Source organism: Vipera ursinii, assembly GCF_947247035.1.
Source record: "Vipera ursinii genome assembly, chromosome: Z".
Taxonomy (NCBI): Eukaryota; Metazoa; Chordata; class Lepidosauria; order Squamata; family Viperidae; genus Vipera; species Vipera ursinii.
The window spans coordinates 110,751,087-110,773,129 of record NC_139517.1 but is presented as its reverse complement, the minus strand read 5'-3'; the positions used below and the strand labels follow the sequence as shown (position 1 = coordinate 110,773,129).

At 37.5% G+C, this 22,043-nt stretch overlaps 1 protein-coding gene across 12 annotated transcripts in view; it reads right to left on the bottom strand.

Moving 5' to 3' along the window:
• Positions 1–3,852: 3,852 nt before the first annotated feature.
• The window catches only part of SVIL (supervillin), a 186,986-nt gene continuing 168,795 nt past the window's right edge, over positions 3,853–22,043 (bottom strand). For 11 of the 12 annotated variants that reach the window (XM_083379415.1, XM_083379407.1, XM_083379412.1 and 8 more), the window contains 8 exons: positions 21,851–21,956; positions 19,895–20,102; positions 16,830–16,963; positions 16,059–16,214; positions 15,200–15,343; positions 10,448–10,569; positions 6,074–6,229; positions 3,853–5,952 (listed from right to left, as the gene is read on the bottom strand). In XM_083379415.1, the coding sequence (XP_083235541.1) occupies positions 5,866–5,952; positions 6,074–6,229; positions 10,448–10,569; positions 15,200–15,343; positions 16,059–16,214; positions 16,830–16,963; positions 19,895–20,102; positions 21,851–21,956 (1,113 nt within the window). In that variant the 3' untranslated portion in view covers positions 3,853–5,865. Of the gene's footprint in view, positions 5,953–6,073; positions 6,230–10,447; positions 10,570–15,199; positions 15,344–16,058; positions 16,215–16,829; positions 16,964–19,894; positions 20,103–21,850; positions 21,957–22,043 lie in introns of those variants that run through there. The other variant, XM_083379408.1, reaches the window with a different exon arrangement.

The window sequence follows — 22,043 nt, the reverse complement described above, 5'->3', positions numbered from 1 at the left end:
AAAGTTGCAAGAAGTTAGGGCTGAAGTACATAGGTCCAATTCCCATAGTAAAAGTTATAAATCCGGTGATGATGGAGTTGAAACTAACAAAGTAGTTGGGAAAAATGCATTCTGTATTTCACTGTAGTCTGCTAAAGCCCTACAAAGGATCCACGTTGAGGCCAATGGGGACGGCAGCCCTGCCCCAATAGTGATGGGGGAAAAAAGAAATCTCATTACAAGGTTAAGCAGATTCTTGATTCTAGAGTCCACAGAGGGGTATTCCATGTTAGAATCCAGATGGGTGAACGCACAGAATGTAAATGCAGATTGTTTAGTGAAACAATTCCATGCTAGATATCCATGGAAACCCGGGCCGAATGAAAGAGAAAAGTAGTGAACTTTGATGAATGTTCTTTTATTTTCCAGGTTCCCTTTCCCCACTAAGGAGGACAACCTGTCAAGCTATGAACCCGGCTGCCTTTAGGACCGCTGCATGCGTTTAGCTTGCCTACAGAGCAGGGAGGGCAGATGGGGAGAGAGTGGAATCCAGAGGTGGTTTATCATCATGAGAAAGCTAGAAAAATGAAAGTTCTGTTTTGGTGAACCGAGAATGCTTCTTACAACAATTATTGGGAATTCTATTGGACAACGTGACCTGACTGGTCAGAGGAGAGAGGAGGAGAGTTTTAATTAATCGCTTCCCACCTTTTCGTTGGAGCCAGCTTTTGCTTTCTAACTTGCCGCTATGATTCAGCCCATTAAAGATAACATTAGAGGACTTTTTGACTCCCGTGTGTTTCTTGGTGGGGATTTCAGGTGGAGGTTGACACCTAGGATGATTTGTGACATGTTGGACTAGGAGATTTCTGCATATAGAAAGGCAGCATTTTAATGTGTGACCAAAATATTACCCTCTTTCCTAATATCTAGTACTTTACAGGAGTTTAATCAAATTAGGATTATCACTAGAGATGTCGTTTCTGAACAAAAGAGCCTATATCAGAATAACTTTTACAACATACTCTAATAAAGGACAATTTTTCACATGCGGTAGGGCTGAATCATTTTTCCAGCTCAATATACAAAAATGAACATAACTTAATAAATATAAGGGCAAGTAAAATTAATTATCTGACTTTCTGCCTTTCACTAGCAACGGACAAAGTTGCCAGTCTCTATTATGGCTGGTAAGGCCTGCCTATATTCTAAACAGCGATGCTTTTTAATACCTTCATTTTTCAGTTTCTTTGTTAATGATATTAAACCTTAACTAATTTTATTTTCCTTTTGTTGAGTCTTGTTTATTTCATGCAGTTGCCTTGAGCCTCCCCTCAGTTGAGAATTGGACAGAATGTTATCCAAGTTTGATAGTATTACAAGAAAGAAAGATGTAGCCTTAATAAACATTAGAGTTTTGGGAAATGATCAAGCAGGGATGTCTGCAGAGTATGGTTTTAAAAAATGCAATACATATAAAAACCAGACAGAGCTTTAACAGCACCCTCATGGCTATGCAGAAACCTCCTCTATGATCATTGTCTTTTTTGCCCACTATCTTCTGACACCTCTGTCAGGATGGGTTCCAGAATCTAGCAGAGAAACATGTAAACAGTATAAGGATTTAGCTTTGATTTTAATGAGCCAATCCCTTGGTTTAGTGATGCAGATTAGATTAATTATATAGCAGAATATTTTAAAATATTGTTATCGAGAAGTTTTGGTAATACAATCCTTAAAAAAATACAGCTTGTCTTTCGACCAATCCTTAAAAAAAAACTTTGCCAAATTAAGAATTAATTTTGGATTACAGTATAAAGCTGAATTTTAGGATTAGAAAAGAACATTCAATTGGCTCTGGAAATCATATATAACTGAAAATGACTGTTGACTCTTTCACCAGAAATACAAATAGCCCATTCCCAAGTAAAGCTTGTCCCACCTTGAATAAAGATATGGATTCATAGCACTTTTCACTAAATGTGTCTGTTTGGTGTAGTGGTTAAGGCACCAGGCTAGAAACTGGAAGTTCTAGTTCTGCCTTAGGCACAAAGCCAGAAGTTGGATGTTTTGGGGCCAGTCACTTTTTTTTATTTATTACTAAAATCACTGTGTTGTTCCAAGCTAAGCAATTCTGAGGTTACACTCCTGCCTACAGTATTAAGGTTGGGAATGTACAAAAATAGCATTAAAGTATAAGACAAATAATCAAAAATCCATCATGCGATCCATCATGCAGCTCCTTAACTGCAGACAAAGAATGGTCAGTTCCATCTTCAAAGTTTTTCTGAAAGGGCTGGGACCTCACTTACGACTATGAGCTAGCGTGAATTCTTGAATTGCCCTTGACTCCTCCCTCAAGTAAAGCATATGGAAATCATTTATGACTAGAACCTGGATTAACAGGGTTAATGGACTTCAACACACCCAGATTGTCCCTTAGCTCAAGCACACAAGCAAGATCCAATTCATTATTCCTATCCTTTCCTGCTATGAGATCTTGGCTGATGCAATCCTGACACATGGATGATATCTTGGTGATACAAACCAGATGTACCCTCTCTTCCACAATCAATCTTACAAATTATAGTTAATGATGTGAAAGTCACAGTTCTCAATAGTAAAGGCAATTCCCTTACAGTGTAGCAAATATTTTGTATGAATCTGATGAAACAAACTTGACTGCTTTCCATTTTGCTTTGCATAAGCCTCCTTTAGGTTATGTGTTCACAAATAACAAATTTGAATTTTACTTGTAAGTTCAAAAGGAGTTGTCCAGTGTTCATCTCTCCAGATGTGTTGTTCAATGATCCTCAGAATTGCTAGTTGAAAATATTGAGAAGGGAAATCTCACAATGGGGAGGAATAGATTTGGAGAACGGGAGACAGGAAAGAACTGCATTTGGCCGAACAGGAAAATGGTTGAACTGCCAAACAAATTGCAAGACCCTAGCAATCTCTGTGTGCCTTCTAGTAGCTCACCTTAAAGACTGGTTGGAAATGAGAAACTTACTCAGCACAATATGCCTATTTTACATGTACACTACTTTAAGCTTTCAGCTTCAATTCTTTCTGGATTTTAATCATTTAATAAATGGAATGAAGTGACATGCCACAATGTTAGTTTAAAGAATCATCAGAAGAAAATATTTGTACCTCAGGGTTGAAATGAGAGAGCCTTGGTTCTCCCTGACTTTGGTTGTTTATTTGCTGATGTTTCATAACCCCAAATAGATTATATGATCAGTTCTAGTAAGGATTGGAGTTCTCCACTCCCTACCAGCACTGTTTATGTTATATAGTTTGAGTAATGAAACATCTGCAAGGAAACAATCAAGCTCAGAGAGCAGCAAAGACCCCTCAGTTTAAAAGAGCCACTAGATTCTTTACTGTTGGTGCTACAGCGGAATTAAGGGCTTATTACACAAGCTAATAGAAATATGAAGCTGCAGGGCCATAATGACTGAATTGTAGAACCTGGTATGAATTTTTCTAATAGAATATTCTAAGCAGTAACATGACTCAAGCTTTTTCTAGCAAATAATTCTGACCAAAAGTGCAAGCAACTCAGGATAAATGTCCTAAACACACAACTTAACTTCAAACATATAGATATATCAGTGCATTGTGCTTAACTTCTAGTTATTTCCTTCTAGGGTTGGTATCTAGGGTTGGTATCTTCAGACAGTACTTTTAAAAACTAGTCTAAATTTATTTGACATGGCAATTCAGTAGGTTTTGCCTGCATTTGGTTTGGTCAGATTAAGAACAATATCTGAAGAATTGATCATGTCACTTATCCTAATGGCTTGTAGACTTTCTTTGTCTGAAGGTGATTTTTTTCAGTTATCATAGTCTATTGAATACTTTTCTGAAATTAAAAGCTAGAAATTGAATACTTTATTTGTGATGTTGCAGAGAAAAAGGAGAGAAACATCTTGTGTATCAGAATAAACATTACAGGCTTACAGAGTATACAAACGTGGTCAAACATCCTTCGTTCAAATCAATACTAAATTTAATGCCACAGAAATAGGGGTTCATTAATTTCTCGTAATGAAATAATCCCTTTGCAAGTTTGACATTTCACAGAAGCTTGCCAGAATCAAGGTTTAGCCAGTTGTTTCATGGACTGAATCTGAACTTCAAATTAAATTTATGTAGCCACCAATTGCGTTACTGAGCACACAATAAATTACACTTACAGCTTTACATATAAGGAAAAGTTGACACAAGAGTCTGAGCTGGATCCAGACATATATCATGCTTAAGGATAATCAAAATTAATGGGACCTAGGTTAATCACACATATTCTAAGTCTGGAGTACCAAATGTTATATTTCATATATATTCCATTGCAATGCTATTTTAAACCATTCCCAGAAAATAATGTTTATCTGCTCCTTGAAGGTTACTTTGTAAAAAAAATATTTGTTCCTTAGCCTCCTTTTCCCTACAAATAACAACTAGAAAGTTACTTGACTCTATGTGCCACACAGTTGTGGTACTGTTAGTGATAAAAGACATAATAAAGATTGACTCAGAGGGAGAGGACTTAATGGCCAAGACATTACTCTATTATCATGATCTTATTGGACTTGAACTCCCATTAGATGAAAGCTGCTAGTTGCGATGGGACATCATTTTGATTTAATTAGAGAGCTTTTAATATACAGGGGAATCTGTAACATAGGTACCCAGTTTTTATGCACAGATCAGCCCCTAACTTATGACATTTTAAAATGTACAAGCAGAAATCTTTATTGCCTGCATAGAACAGTTTTAGTCATGAAAACAGATGGAAAGAGTCAATGGATTTATTTATTTTTCTTAAAGGCATTTTCCCACAATAATTCATAAATCAAGAGGCACCATCCAGTTATCTACTTAAGATGGCAAAGGAGAGAATAAGGAGCCAGTCCATTGCTACAAATTTATTCTGAAGGCTTGCTTTAAGTCTTTATCACAAAAGATGATTTATGTTTGCCACATTATTACAAACTGAGGTTTTTTTTAGTTTCTACTATTATAAAAGTAGAGTATGTTGTGAGCCATTTTAAAAAAGCAGGCCAATTGTTTTGGTATATAAACTGTACACGAACAACAACAAAAAACAAGGCACTATACATTACATTTTTGGGATATAAATTTGGATTCAGTGAGATTTTCTAGAAATGTTTATGATAATTCTTGGTTCAGTTTAGCAGCTGAAACAGCTCTGAGACTAATACTTTTTCAATTAAAACATTCAGAATGAGGGAAGGAGGGAGGGAGGGAGGGAGGGAGGGAGGGAGGGAGAGAGAGAGAGAGAGAGAGAGAGAGAGAGAGAGAGAGAGAGAGAGAGAGAGAGAGAGAGAGAGAGAGAGAGAGAGAGAGCATAAAATCAGCCATAATACAAGATAATAGTAAGTCTAGCTACTTTCCTGGAACTTTCTTTACAAAAGTATTGAAAATGAATAATACAAACTGCACTGTTAAATACATCCTTCTCCTATGCGTTTACATAAATACAAATCCTTTTGAAAATCCACAGCTTGAACAAAATAACACTTTACAAAAAGAGCATTTTCAAAACCCAAATGACACGTAGTGTGGGTAGCCAAAGGATCAGCAATCAGAAAAGTTCCTGCTCAGAGTACAAAAAACCTAATTTCTAAACCTGGCCTGCACTTTGGAGTTGTTGCCCACCAAATGTCTTCCAAAGGTGCTTCTTGCACATTTACATTATGGTGTGACTTCAGAATAGATAGCAGAGCCTAGTAACTTCAGGCAGAATCTCTCTTTGGAGGGTGAAAACGGGCATGCTACTTTGGCCAAGAGGTGCAGAAAATGTCAATGGGTCATGTTCCACTCCAGCTCCAGCCCATGATTACAATTCTGGCCCTTTCAGAAAAGCCCTTTTGCCTTTTTGAGGTTCACCTGCTTCCAGGAAGGCAGTGCGTTGTATTCTTCTCTAGTTAACTGTAATGCAATCTGAATTAAAAAACCAGAAGGCATTGAAAAGGATTAGAATGTAAGAATTAAAAAATGCAGACAATCATACAAAAGGAATACAAAGCAGAGAGATAACAGTGAGTTACTTCCTCTAGTTTACCTCAAAGTCCTCATTTGAAAGGTAGATTTCAAGATTAAGGGGGTCCACTCCCTCTGGAAGAGGCCTTGCTAAGAGATCAGCAAGTGGATAAAACTTTTGGCACAGCTTGGCCAGCACATCTTCTACCAGGATGATCTGATTAGAAGCTTCAGCATCCTGAGGAAAAACCAGAGACCACAAAAGAAAATAATCCAAACAGAAGCAGTAAACAAAAATAAACTGAACCAAACAGTTTCATACTAAGTTTGAATTCTTCGAGGAAGCAGCCTCAACTCAGACAAGTAATCTCTATAGAGAATTCAAGTTTGTTTATTTACTTGCTTACTTATATCAAGTCAGTGTTTTATCTTTGAAAAACAATGTGGCGGCTGAGTTGCAATAATTCAATTACATAAAATATCATTAGTACAAATTTCAAACTATTACAATAAATATTTCCTCTCTTTTCCCCTTAATATGTGCTGTCTCATATTTAAATTAATACACTTCTTATTCTATCAATCAAATGAAAAATAACTTTCTTACATTAATCAATAGTTTTAGTTTATATCTTTTGTTTTAATGTTCAATCTTTTAGACAATCAATGACCTAGTGAATTTTTCCCAATTTTAATTTTCCATTAATATTTAAATTTAATGTTTAATATTTATCATTTCCAAGTTTTAAATGACCCCAATTTCCTTTATCACAATTCCTCACAAAATCTGGTGTTCAGGATACACTCAATATCTATTTAAGTTCTCACCATCTACATCAACAAATTAATAATACAATATAATATTCTAATAATTTCCAAATATCTTAAATTTATTAACCAAAATTTCTTTTATTTCAACATTTAATACTTCCTCTCTCTTCCTCTTTGTATCTACTATCTCATGTTTAAACTAATAATTTTCATTCTCACCGCTACGTCAAGTAATATTTATTACATTCATCAATCGGTTTTTACCTTATATATATCTTAATCACCTTTACATGATCTTTATGAACAAAGCAATATTCAAAATGACCAAGGTTTCTTTATCTCCATTCATAACAATATCTTATATTCAAAGTACACATTTTATCTATTTCAGTATATTCTATTTTGATTCTCATAAGTAGGTTGAAACCATTCTTCTTTGGTCTTATTCTAGCTTTCTTTCTTTGCCAAATCGTCTTCCATGTCCGTGCTTTTGAGTCATCAAACAAATCTTATTGTATTGTTATATATGTTATTTGACGCTGAAAAAACCCATCCTGTCGCCATTTCTTTTGAGAGGGCTAACAGGAATAGCAGGTCACCTTTTTATTTTTCCATCTTAATGTAGTTGTCCTGAACTGTTTATCTTCTCTTCCATCTGTTCTTCTTCTTGATCCTCAGGTTCCTTCTGATTTATATAGGAAGTCTTTTCCTTTTTCCATATTGTCAGTTCTTTTCTGGATTTTCCATTATCCGTGTTTGTTGAACAGTTAAATCTTCTGTCATGATATTTAATTGTTCCACTTTTTCTGTTGTATTCTATATAGTTGATTTTTTATAGTTGTAGTCAAAGTTTGAGTTTGCATATTTCTTGTTCTTTTCTGTAGGCTCTTATTTCATCACCAGCTGTAAGGAGGGTTTGATAAATTGCTTTCAACATAGAAAGGATTTGTTCCTGATCTTCATCCATAGGAAAAAATCTGTTCCTGATCTTCTTCCATAATGATGTGTTAGACTAGAAGCTTTACAATCAGGAAGTCCAGAAATAAAGTTTTTTTTTCACTGAGTAAGGAGCACACTGAACTTCTCACAGCTGGTGCTTCAAGGTTACATGAGTCTTATCTATTTTCTGGGCTGTCAGCCAAGTCTCTTTTAAACAATAACAAGTTGAAGTATCAGGTTTAGCCACAAGATGTCACCCCTACCATTTGAAGTATTAAACAGTTATTTTAATCTTTTCAGTTTTGCTTTTATTTTATAAGGAAAAACCCAGATCTTCAGTAAAAGTAGAAAGTACAGAATAGAAAATAAAAAATCTTTTAGTCCACAAACTTTAGGAAATAAAATTCTGGTTGGGATCCAGTTATTTTTTCAATGTTTTAAACTCCCCTGAATAATCGGTGGCTGCTGTTTCTAGAGGGAGGGCTAAAATCTCCCTTCCCTCTCCACAGGGGAAAAAATACTTTAGCAGCTTATGCAGGTAAAAAAATAGTTAGGATTTAAGAGAGATAGATATCACCCAGTCTCTTCCACATTGCTTTAAGGTTGCCTGGTAGTAAGTGTGACTTCGGCTGTCTGCAGCCTAGTGACAGGCCATATCACTATGGCCGGTCTTTCGTCCGCCGGCTTGGAGGGTTGTGCTAGCTCTAGTGGGAGAGCTACTGCTCCCCTGCAATCCAGCGAGAGCCCCTCCTTGCTGGTCACACCTACAGGGCGGCTTTTGACCCTTTCCAGGGTCCCCCAGCAATGCGAAACTGGACGAGGAAGATGGAGCTAGTCTTCTAGCATCTATGGCAGCTGCGTCAGCAAACCGGAAGTATACATCAAGTCAGTGTTGACTCTTGGCAATTGCCTGGACTGGAAGCAAAAAAGGCTTGGGAACTCTCAGCCTCCTTCCAGTTACATACCTTTGTGGATATGTAAGGAAAACCTGGAACCTATGATTAAGCAATTGATTTATGAGAATTTAGTGTGTGTGGTGGTAAAGAGCTTGCTTGGCAAATGTAAACATTCCTTTATTAAGAATAACGTTTTATATGCCAAACCAACCTATGTTATTTTTTTTATAAAAAACCTGACCAGTTAACTAATCATACAAGTGCAATGGGCACAAGCATACTTTGAGTTCACCAAAGCATTCAACAAAGTCTCCCATGCTATCCTAATAAAGAAGAATAAGTTGGACTATACTGCCATTATATGGAAGTAAAATTGTTAAGCAATCCTACTTAGCAAATGTACTTCAATGGCTGTGAATCAAATTAGAAGGAACCATTGGGTGGCATATCGCAGGGGTCAATTCCACATCCTATCCCATTCAACATATTTATAAATACTTAGATTGAACATTACAGCTATACTGTATAATAGGCAGAAAGCAGCAATGTGAATTTCAATAGAAACAAATGCATCGTCCTATATTTGGATCAGAAAAGCCAGAGACATAAATGTGAGACTGATCAGCCAAAGAATCAGGGAGTCTGGGTGCTTCATACCTGAGCAGAAGCCAACACTTTTATGCAGATGGGGGGAAAAAGCAACAAAATCCTATAATAGAATGAAGGCTATTGCCAAGCACATTGGTTTGTGCTTAAATTGTAAGCCGCCCTGAGTCTTCGGAGAAGGGCGGGATATAAATGGGATTAAAATAAATAAATAAAATAAAAATAAATAAATAAACTGTATATGTCTTATGTCAGGATCAAAAGAAGTGTTTCTTTCTATTCTGCATTGGTCAGACCACATCTAAAATATTGTATCCTTATTCTAGCACCATGTTTTAGGGTGGGCCTTGACAAACTGGACTATTAGAAAGAAATATGATAACAGAGGAAAAAAATTATAGAGAATAGTTGGAAACAGAGGCTATGTTTAATCTGGAAAAAAGAAATTTGTGAAAAGACATGATAGCTGTCTTCAAGTATTTGAAGGGGTGAATATAACACTTGACTTGCTTAATTTTTCCAGAATATAGGAAAAGAATACCTGGATCTATATTAGAAGGAAGCAGATTTTGATTGGACAAACAGTATTTTCTACTGTAATAGCTGTCTGATAGATGGCTTGAAAAGGGAGGACATCCTTCTTCTGGAGATGTTTTAAGAAAGGCTGGAAGACCATCTGTCAGGGATTCAGTAATAGTGTTTGGTTTTTTTTAACCTGGGCAGGGGGCTGTTCAAGCTGATCTCAAAGAATACTTACATTTTATGATTTTATAAAAAGATCTCTGGCATCAGATTCTCTTTAATTGGCTCAGTCTTAAGTTTCATACTTTATTTACAAATCAATATTCTCTTGTAGTTATCTTAAATTTTTATTTTAGCCTTCATATTTCTAAATAAAGCACTCTATTATATCACAAAGAAAAAGGTACAAACTCCAGTTTTTCACAAAAAAAGAAATCCATTTCCTGAGAAAGATAAGGAGTAGCTCCTGGCCCACAATTTAATAGGCTTTTAGTCCATTGTTATTTTATCACTAAAATATTTCCTTGAGCCTTGGAATATTAATGAATAGGTAATAAAACATCACTTGGAATCCACCTCCTCCCTGTTGTTTAAAACTCACTGCCCTGAAAAGCTTCAAGCACCCGATCCAGGTTAACCCCTTGGATTAACCTACCATGATGTTCTAGCATGTCCAAATGCAGATAGAAAACTGAGAAACCTGAACAGAAAAGTTCATTTACCATTTCAGTGATTTCAGCAATGTCATCTCTGTGTTCCCAGCTGGGAAACATATTAGTAAATGTCAAAGGCTCAAGACCAGCATGGATTAGATAAGATTTAGGGGGATTCTTCACGTTCTTTCCTATACAATTAAGAAAAAAGTGTTAATACACAAAATAAATTATTGCTGATATTCCATATTTACTATTCTGAATTATTTATGAGCAAACCCCAAATCAAACACTTTCTATTGCAGTAGACATTTCAAACAGAATGATTTTAACATATATAACATTAAAGAGGCTGAAACCAAATTATTTTATGGACAATGAGAAGCTGCTTGATTGCTTCAAGAATGTGTCACCTGAATATAGAATAGGTAAGTATCATTAATAAAAAAAATTATGTGGAGCATCATAGATGTGGATTAGTTTTCCAGATAGATCTATCCAGCTTTTTCTTCCTGCTTTTGGATAGAGTCAGGTTATTTTTTTGGTTTCTATCTTTTTCTGTTTCGAATTTTTCATTATTATAATTGACTGCACATGTAGCTAGAAGTTTAGATTGGATTTGGCATTTTTATCCATCTATCAACTCCTTCCCAAGAACCTGGGATAGGCGGATGTTATTGTTGTGGGTATTAAAGATATCATTGCAAGTTGTAGGCAATCTTGATCATCATCATCATTATTTAATATTTAATCTTCAATTTGATTCACAGTCTGGGACTGGTAAAAACTTAACAGTTCAAGTCCTAACTACATCTGGGTATAGGGCACAGGTCGGCAACCTGCGGCTCCGGAGCCGCATGCGGCTCTTTGAGCCGTCTCTTGCGGCTCCCAGCCGCCCGGTGCGCGCGCACCTCTTCCAACGGGCAGTGGTGCGCGCGCACCTCTCCAAATGGAGAGTGGCACCGCCCGTTTGGAGAGGTGCACGCGCACCTCCCCGAATGGGCGGAGGTGCGCGCGCACCTCCCCAAACCTTTGGAGAGGTGCGCGCGTACCTCCGCGCGAATGGGCAGCGGTGCCGCTCTTTCAGGAAGCCCGCCTCGGCCCGTCTGTGAAGCTGCCGAAAGCGGCAGCTTAGCAGATGGGCCGCGGCAGCTTCCGCAAAGAGCGGCGCCCCTGCCCATTCCGAGAGGTGCGCGCGCACCTCTCCGAACGACCGGAGGTGCGCGCGCACCTCCCCAAACCTTTGGGGAGGTGCGCGCGTACCTCCGCGCGAACGGGCAGCGGTGCCGCTCTTTCAGGAAGCTGCCGCTTTCGGCAGCTTCCTGAAAGAGCGGCGCCGCTGCCCCTTCGCTTTCGGCAGCTTCCTGAAAGAGCGGCGCCGCTGCCCCTTCGCACGGAGGTACGCGCGCACCTCCCCAAAGGTTTGGGGAGGTGCGTGCGCAACTCCGGTCGTTCGGAGAACGGGCAGCGGTGCCGCTCTTTCAGGAAGCTGCCGCTTTCGGCAGCTTCCTGAAAGAGCGGCGCCGCTGCCCCTTCGCTTTCGGCAGCTTCCTGAAAGAGCGGCGCTGCTGCCCCTTCGCACGGAGGTACGCGCGCACCTCCCCAAAGGTTTGGGGAGGTGCGCGCGCAACTCCGGTCGTTCGGAGAGGTGCGCGCGCACCTCTCGGAATGGGCAGGGGCGCCGCTCTTTGCGGAAGCTGCCGCGGCCCGTTTGCTAAGCTGCCGCTTTCGGCAGCTTCACAGACGGGCCGCGGCGGGCTTCCTGAAAGAGCGGCACCGCTGCCCCTTCGCACGGAGGTACGCGCGCACCTCCGGTCGTTCGGAGAGGTGCGCGCGCACCTCTCGGAATGGGCAGGGGCGCCGCTCTTTGCGGAAGCTGCCACGGCCCGTCTGCAAAGCTGCCGAAAGCGGCAGCTTTGCAGACGGGCCGTCGCCATCGGGCAACCGGGAACCGGTTCCATCTCATTTTTTTAAAAATGGCAGCCGCGTGCGTCCGCGCATGCGCAAAAAAACTTTTTGCGCATGCGCGTGCATGGACACACGCACGCGGCTCCCTCTTTTTTTAATTTGTGATGGAACCGGTTCCCAGTGGCTCTTTTTCTTTTTTAGGTTGCCGACCCCTGGTATAGGGAATTCCTAGTAAGGTGATTTTTTGCAAAATCAGAATATTCAGGTCTGATAAGTTCAAAATTTCCATGTATCTAGACAGCCCTTTGGGTATTGCTCCAAGGCCTCCTATTACTATTGGCACAATCATTCCTCCTCAATTTGCAGTTCATAATATTTTATTTTTTCTAGCTGTTTCTCCTTAATTCGTGCATTATCTGGTATTGCAATATCAATGAACCAGACTTTTTTCTTTTCCACAGTAGTGATGTCAGGCGTGTTGTGGGCCAGATGTACCTGTTTGGATTTGAAAGACTCACAGGATCAACTTGCTCATTTTCAAGAACTTTGTCAATTTGGTGTTCCTGGTAATTCTTGTGGCATTTGAACCCAAACTTCTGGCAAAACTTCCAATGTATGATTTTGGCAACTCGATCAGGACATTGTAGATAATCAGTTTGTGAGATTTTATTATTATTATTTAAAAAGTAATGTTCATGTTTCAGAACACTTTATATGCTAAATTTCAAGGATCTAGATCAGGGGTCTCAAACTGCTGGCCTGCGGTCTGGTCACGTCACCAGGAAACCGCGCCCACCCAATTGCCGGCAATGGGGAAAAACCTTCGATACGTCACACGACATCACATGATGTCGCAAGTTTGACATGTCTGATCTAGATAACCAATCATTTAGGAAATTCAATACATGAAGGGTTGAGATGCTTGGATGAAAAATGAAATATAAATATAATAAATGTGATTCTATGGCATAACATTACATAAGTAAATGCTGTAATTTATTATACTTTGTTACAGATAAATATTTAACACATTCTGTACAGATGTCTTTCCCTTATAACATAATTCAAGATTTTCTGAACAACATATAATGCTAAAACTTTCTACACTCATCAGGAAAGAGGGCTATGGGTTTTTCTTTTTTCTTTTCTAGATATGATAATACTCGAAGAATTACCATTTTGTTGTAAAAATGAAACAAACATTAATATGGAATTTGTTAGGGGGTTTTTTAAAACATGAAATGTCACATTATATATTGTGTTAAGTAGCAGTTACCTACTAACAATTCATTTGAATTTGCATTTAATTTTTATGTTTAATTAAAAGTAACCTGGTGTTCACATATAGCTAAGGAAGATGCTTGAATTTGGTAGGGAGTATTCTATAACTCCATTATGTTTTCTATTTTGATATGCAGTTCTGCTAAAATTCATTTGGCTATTCATTTGGTCTCTCCACACGTCATCCTTAGTGAAGCGTGCAAACCAGCATCTGCATTTCTTGCATCGGATGAGGAGAGCACATCTTTCTCCTTCTGTCCTGGCCACTTTTTACATAGGCACAATTGAGAGCGTTTTAACAACAAGCTGCATCACTGTCTGGTTTGGGGGCAGCAGAGCCTCAGATAGAAAGTCCATACAGAGATTGGTAAGGGCAGCAGAGAAGATCATAGGAAGCTTGCTTCCTGGTACTCAGGATGCTGTTTATAAGGTCTGTGTGCTTAGAGCTCAAAGCATTGTTAGAGACTGCACACATCCACTTTACCGTCTGTTTCTGTTGCTCCCCCCTCTTGGGAGGAGATTTTGAAATATTCCTAGCAGGACTCTCTGATTCTGTAATAGCTTTGTTCCCTATGCCATCTGTTTGCTAAACTCACAAGATTCGTTTCCCCCCACCCCATGCATATGTATACATAACCCAAACTAGATTGTGTTGTTTTCTCTGTGTTATATAATATATGTGGATGTATGCATAATGCTGTATTTATTTATTTATTTTTGTCATATTTATGTAGTATATATCAGAAGTGGTGACTCTTTGAGAGCTGTATGCAATGAAATTTCATTTTAATTTATGCCGATTAGTGTACATTCAAAGTGACAATATTCTATTCTATTCTATTCTATTCTATTCTATTCTATTCTATTCTATTCTATTCTATTCTATTCTATTCTATTCTATTCTATTCTATTCTATTCTATTCTATTCTATTCTTCATGTCCAGGGCAACACAATTTTTGAAAGTAATATATCATTCCCTTATGTCATAGAACACTCAGAACGGAGTTCTGGCACCTTTTTTGGATGGAATCTTGTAGGGTAGGCATGGCGGGTTGTATGACGTGTGAGTTCTGGCACCTTTTTATTTTACAAAAAAAGTACTGATGATTCCCAACACTTATCTACATAATTCAGTCTTGATTCTTAGTCTCAAAAAAAGCATTAATAGGATGAGAAATTTCTCATAATGTTAGAATAAACTTTCAGAAATGTCTGAAATGTCAAGAACTCTAGGCTATTCTTAATCCTGCCAATGATTTAGGAAGATTACTGAAAATTTACTGGAATGGTTAGGACTACCTCTTAGGGATAGAAATCTTCAGAAGTACACTTTACTTCAGCTCACACTGCCATCTAAATCTGGTTCATTGCTGTATATACTGTACCCCTTGTGGCCTCCAGTATACATTCACCATTCTCAGAACTCAGAGCTCCCAGCCTTAATATTTGAAGATTAGGAATTAAGGAGATTAAGCTGTCACACACTTCATTGTTTCATGGTGCATATTCCCCATTCCTGCCTCCACATCCTTAGCAAACTCCACCTTGATGATACTATTTTTGGCTGCCCACCTTTTTCTCTTCCTGGGCTGCATCAGCGCCATTTCAAACATACCTGTATTTATTATTACCTTTACAGTACTGTAGGACAGTCTCCATGGCACATTTCCTGTCTGAAGCCCACCGGATTCGGGCAGATCCTGCAATTTTGTTTTCAACTGGCCACCAACCTTGCCAGAGATATACTTCATGGTGATTGTCAACAAGGAAGAGAACTGCACAGATTAAATCAATGTTATTTTTCAAATGGCACAGGCATTCCAAAGACTACATGTAAAGATTTCAGATGACCTAATCCAAGATAGATATATACCTAGTCTGCACATGTAGAAGTTCTCTAAGTATCTGGGGCAAGGCAATGTTTACTTTGGAAATAATATCAAGTGGGATTCTGCAGCAATATGAAAAGGGGTTGAGAAGATGAATAGCCTTTCCACACTGTCTTACATAACATGGACATTTTTTTTGTTACTGCATAACTGCTATCCTCGCTTGTGCAGGAAATTAGTTGCCTTTCCTAAAATGGAAAAGTGATTTTTCTTTGGAAGTCTGAGAAGAAATTCTCATTTCTTTAGAAAACTGCCATTTTGCCTGTTACTGTAAGTTTTGGTTCTCTGTGTTATGGTGGCAACAATTATAAATCATTCACAAATAATGTATGGTACAAAGGCAATGAAAATAATACTTGGCATGCTATTACATACTTATTTTCATTGTTTTCACATCTAAACAAAAGCATCTTTCTAGAAACAAGGATTTTCAGATGTTTAACATATGTAATTTCATATCATTATTAATCCTGTACCCCAGATGTGAGAAACTATGGTCCTTTTATGACTTGTGGACTTCAACTCCCAGAATTCCTGAGCCAGTATGAAGTCCACAGGTCATAAAAGGGCCACAGTTCCCCATTCCTGTTAGTCGTCTTACCTGGCTGGGGGGCTGTGTAGAGGTCTTCCTGAAGGAAGGGCATGGAATTAACCACGGAAGGGTCTCTTGATGGATAAATATACTCAGTGGCTGAGAATTCTCCTGATGAACTTCCAAAGATAAATAGGCGAGGTGTAAAATTAAACTTTCCAGGATCTTTAAAAAGAAAACAAGATGTTTAAATTAGAAAAGTACATACAATTTGGATGTTACATTTCCCCCCCTGCCCAAATCTTATAAAAATGAATAATGGCAATAGGTGAATAGGATTAATGTAGATGTAAGTTCTTAAAAACCTAATCTGACTGCCTTACTTTCATTGTACTTCTTGCAAAGAGTAGCTTTTTAAATAACTTAATATGAATAAATTGGTTTACTTTCTTTTATGAAACAGATCAGTTGATTCCCACATTAGTTTCCTTTTTTTTCAGAAAGTCTTATGAAAACTCGTATCTCCTTTTGTATATAAATTTCTGTAACATACGGATTTTATAGGTTCTCCTCCCTAATGTACTCATTTTACTTTAATACATTCATTTTTGTTTGCAGATCTTTAAATTTTTAAATTTCAACCTGTAAAAATCAAACAATACTTTCTTTCCAATCAAGATATTGCTTGGGTTCAGTTAAAACACTTTATATAAAAATATGACCCAGTACATTTTGATCACATTCCTAAGTTTTGACAGATACTGATTTTTAAAAAGGCTAATGAGACTTAAAAGATCTTGGCCATCTTAAAGACATCCCAAGAAATAACCCTAACCCTACCTTGCAACATGCAGTCATAGGCTTTTCGGTCTCTTCTTCCTAAGGCATCCCAGAATCCCATTGGCTCTGTTCCTTCATCATATTCATGTATTGTCACTTTGCTACTACTGTGCAATCCTGCTTCCAACGGACATCTACAATGCAATTATCAGTCCGTTAGATTCAGAATTAGTAAAGTAGCATAATTCATACCAAGAACCAATCGTTTTGAGAGAAATCTAAGGAGGAACTCAATAAAAAGATCTTGCTAAGCTTCATCATTTTTCTTATCTCTTTTCATAACAGGACATATGTTCCATTTTGCAAGTGATGCTCACTTAACCACACAGGCTGTATTGGTTTTCCAATTTAAGGACAAAAATGCAGTCCTTCTGAATCACTCCCAGGGTCCAGCAGTCAGGTCTCTAAAGCGTTCAATCAAATGCTGCTGCAAAGTCCTCTAACAAATTGTGAATACTGCTCTTCTTTTATAATGCTATACTGGCTTCTGAATATAGAACTTTGATAAAATCCTCACAACTGTTAAACGTTAATAGACAGACTTCAAAAGTTGGATATAATTTGTTTTTAACCAATTTGTTAGTGAACAGCAAAACTTGTGGCAGTCAATAAATGCTATAAAGTAGAACAAAAGGTTGTTTTAGAAGAGCTAACGGGATTCGAAATAGTAAAAAAGATTAAATATTTGGGGGTATATCTTTCAGCTTCAAATGTAAAATTATATAAAAATAATTATGAATTGTTATGGTTAAAAATACAAAAAGAGTTAGATAGTTGGAAAAAACTACAATTATCCTTATTGGGAGAATTGCAGCAGTAAAAATGAATGTTTTGCCAAAATTTTTATTTTTGTTTCAAATGATATCTATACTTTAAAAAGATTCAAATTTGGAGGAATGGCAGAAAGGTATTAATAAATTTGTTTGGGCAGGGAAAAGACCAAGAGTTAAATTTAAGATAATGCAAGATGTACGTGAAAGTGGTGGTCTTAAAATGCCCAATTTTAAATTATACTATGAGGCTGCTGCTTTATCATCAATTAGTAATTGGTTTAATTTAACACAAGGGAGATTATTGAATATTGAGGGTTATGATTTGTTATTTGGTTGGCATGCATATTTATTGTATGACAAGAAGGTGGATAATGTTTTTAAGACACATATATTAAGGTTTGCTCTGTTGCGAGTTTGGAAAAAATATCGACATAAGTTAAATTATAAAATACCAATTTGGGCAATACCTAAACATGCAATAGAAAATATAAATGTGGGATTTAAACATGATGTGATTACATACAAAGAAATTCTTAGGATAGAAAGGAATGTATGGCAATTAAAGCCATATAATATTTTAAAAGAAGGAAAGATAGTACAAACTTGGTTCCAGTATGGGCAGTTACAAGCTAGATGGAAAGAAGATCAGAAAGTTGGTATTTCGATAACTGATGGAAATTTGGTAAAACAAATTAGAGATCAAGGTCAAGCACATATAAGAAGGATATATAATGCACTGATAGAAATTGATTCAGAAACGGAACTTGTTAAAGATTGTATGATAAAGTGGGCCCAGAATTTTCAGGAGGTTATAACAATGGACACTTGGGAAAAGATATGGGTCAGAAATATAAAATTTACACAGGCTCAAAATTTAAGAGAGAATTTTTATAAAATGTTTTATAGATGGCATTTAGATCCTAAAAAATTAGCAAGTATGTATCCGAACTGCCAGCCCAAATGTTGGAGGTGTGGTTGTGAGGATGAAACATATTATCATATATGGTGGACTTGTAAAAAAGTTAAAGCTTTTTGGATTAAAGTTTCGTGGAACATGCAAAAGATATTTAAGAAAAAGATAAGGTTTTCTCCACAGTTATTTCTGTTGGGTATTATTACAGACTGTACTGTCATAGATACTAAATTGATGTTGAATTTAATTACGGCAGCAAGACTTTTAGTAGCGCAATATTGGAAGAAGGAGGAACTGCCTACTATAGAAGAGTGGACTTTGAAAGTTTCAAACCTGGTGGAAATGGCAAAGATTTCAGCATATTTGAAAGAACAATCGCAACAGAGATATATTGTGGAATGGGGAAGATGGATCGAATATATTCAGAATAAATATGGGACTAAAAAGTTTCATTTAGCATTTGAATAAGTATTAGTTTTACATGATGTATTATCAGTTATTCATTATTGGTTAGTAATTTAGTTATGTTTAAGGGGAGTTAAAGCGCGATAGAATTTAATGTTTTTTTTTTAGTTAGGTAGCATATTTTAGCTTAAGTTTGTAAAGTTAATACCCTGGGAAGTCGGGGGAGGGTAGGGTTAGGGAGGGTAAGGGGAGGGGAGGGGGAGGGAGGGAGTTTATGTTATTAAAAATATATTTTAAAACTTTTCAATAAAAAATGCTATAAAGTAATTATTCACTGTATGAAAAAACATTTTTATCCATTCAAAATCTATTGCTAATTAATTACACCGGATAGATGAGTTCCAGTTTAAGGAAACAGATAGAGAAAAGCTTCACTTAATTTAACTTCTCCCCACCATTAGTAATAAGACAATTACAGAGCTAAAAAGCTTTAAAACTTAAAGAACAATGGACTACATTTGGAAAGATTAAGGCTCAAATCCCCCATTAGCTGGTGAGAAGACCTTAAGCAGGTCACTGCTATTCAGCCTGACCCATTTCATGGGATTGTTGAGCAGCTAAATGGAACATTAAATTCACATACAGTATAAACATCTTGAATTTCTTGGAGCATTGGCAATGAATAAAGATGGCATAGAAGGGCTTATTGACTTTGCTACTTTTAATTTTAATTATATATGTATATGAAGTCATATCTGTATAGTGAAGTGGGAAAACATTTGAAGTCAGTTTAGAAATCTCTTTCATAAGTAACATAATTTTAAATATTATTATATTAAATATTAAATATTTATTTATTTATTTTATTTGTATATAAATATTACCCTAGTGCATAATCATTTTTCATCCCCTGCTGGGGTGGATAAGTATGAGTTCTACAAAAGTAACTATGGAGCAATGGTTCTTCTACTTACTGTTCTTTTATTTTGCTGGCTGCTGTTCTTCCTACTTCCTTGGTATGTGGCTGGGCTTTGCATCCATGCCACAAATAAATAAGGGCTTTGTTGATACTGAGTACAATCATTGAAGTCCTAGATCTCAGGCTGCTGCAGTGGCAGGCTACTTCAAGCAAGTTCCCTTCAACAGGAACTTCTCCTCGAACACAATACAGTCGCCAATCACCTGCAGCAGACATTAAAGACACAGATTTATTATTCACCTATAAAGTTGGCTTATAAGTTAATCTACAAATTTGTCTTGGACAAACTAAAATCAGTAGGAACTGTTTATGTAATGAATCTGCATTTTTTATTGCTTTGCACCTTGATTGCAGGTGTGCCAATTCCACAATGATGATCTCCTATCTGAACAAACTATCAGGGTGCCATAAAAGTAGAGGTTAAAGTTCAATTAGTTACATTATACTGAATCAAGCACAGGGTTACTTATTTCAGCACTGTTTATCCACTGACTGGCAGTGGCTTATTCACATGTTTATAAGGGAACTTTTCCTTATTTATTTATTGAATTTATATTAGGGGACTTTAAGCAGCCTACAAGAAGCTAAATGGCAGTATCAAAACAATATATATTGTCATTAAATAGCCCAGAAAGCAGCAATATACAGTGGGGTAGAGGTGAAGTCTTCATTTAATCCACTAACTACCTCCAGCCTGGAATGCCTCATTGGATCACAAAGCCAAGAGGGTGTGGCAAGATCTCATCTTTAGTGGCACAATGTACCAGTGTGCAGGACGGCAGAGCCACAGTCTCCTTTACCCCACCAGTTGGAATTCCTTGACTGATGGGGCACACAACATGCCCTTTCTGATCATGTGGGAGAGTGGGCCAAACCGATTGAAATGAAATGGTTCCTCAATTAACCTGGATCCATGCCATAAAGTGCTTTCAAAAATACCTTGAACTGGACCTGGAAGCAAACTGGCAACCAGTACCAGGAGTATTCAATGGGCCACCGTAGGGGCTCCCAAACAGTCTGCACCAACTATAACTTCCGAGTACTCTTCTAGGGTAGCCCCATGTAGAATTAGTTGCAATAGTGCAGACACGAGATGACCAATGTAATGTATTGGGCTTGATTGTGACACCACGTGGTAAGCTGGAGCTAGCTAACGGCTCCCAGCAACTCAGACACCCCGTCTCCAGGGCTGCTATTGGCTGCCTGTAGGTGGCAATAGGTTGCTTTAAACCTATTAGCTGCCGCCTAGGGGCCAGGCTATAAATTGCTGCAGCTGCAGCACAGTTCCCCAGTTCAGATCCAGCAAACAAATAAACATAATCATTGCTGAACTCACTCGCCTCGCCTTCATTCCTGCGCAACGAACCCACTACACAACAACCAAGGCCTGAGCTTATTCTTGCTTTGAACTTGGGATATTTTCGGCTGGAAAGAATCACTATACCATCAATCTAGATTATCATTTTTTTCTTCTTCATCCTATCCATCCTTCATTGCTGTGGTTGGACAGTTATTAAAAAGGCAACATTTCACATATGCTCAAATGTATTAGATTTGCCTAATATTATTTCACTTCCAAGAGCTAACTCTCAATTTTACAGGTAATCCTTGTTTAGCAACTGGTTCATATAGCAACTTCTCACAATTTAGATGGTGATGAAAAACTAACTTTATAATCAGTCCTCCTATTTATCAACTTTGCAGGTCTATAAAGGAAGGCTGAATTAAAATAATAAGCATTGTTACTATTTCACTTAGTGACTGCTTCACTTAATGACTGCACTGCTTGCGTCAATTGTGATTGCAAAATGAGGACCATCTGTAATGGCTGCTAAAGTAGCATTTAAACTAAATAAAATGGCAAAAAGATTCAGGTTTATTTATCACACAAGGTCGCTTTTCTTTCCCTGCAAATTTTGGCAAAATGATTGCAACAAGAAACTATTTTTACTTTGAGTATTTTCTTCTTCCTCTTCCCTTCTCCCTGTATGAACAATCATTCCACCTTGAAAACACTGAAGAAAACATGGAGGCTCTTTTCCTTGAAGAACTTGTACCTGAAAAAAATTAAAAATCACAACAAATTAAGATTTGTGCAAGACCACAGTAAAATTGTACTGAAAGCAACATGCGGACTTTTCTAT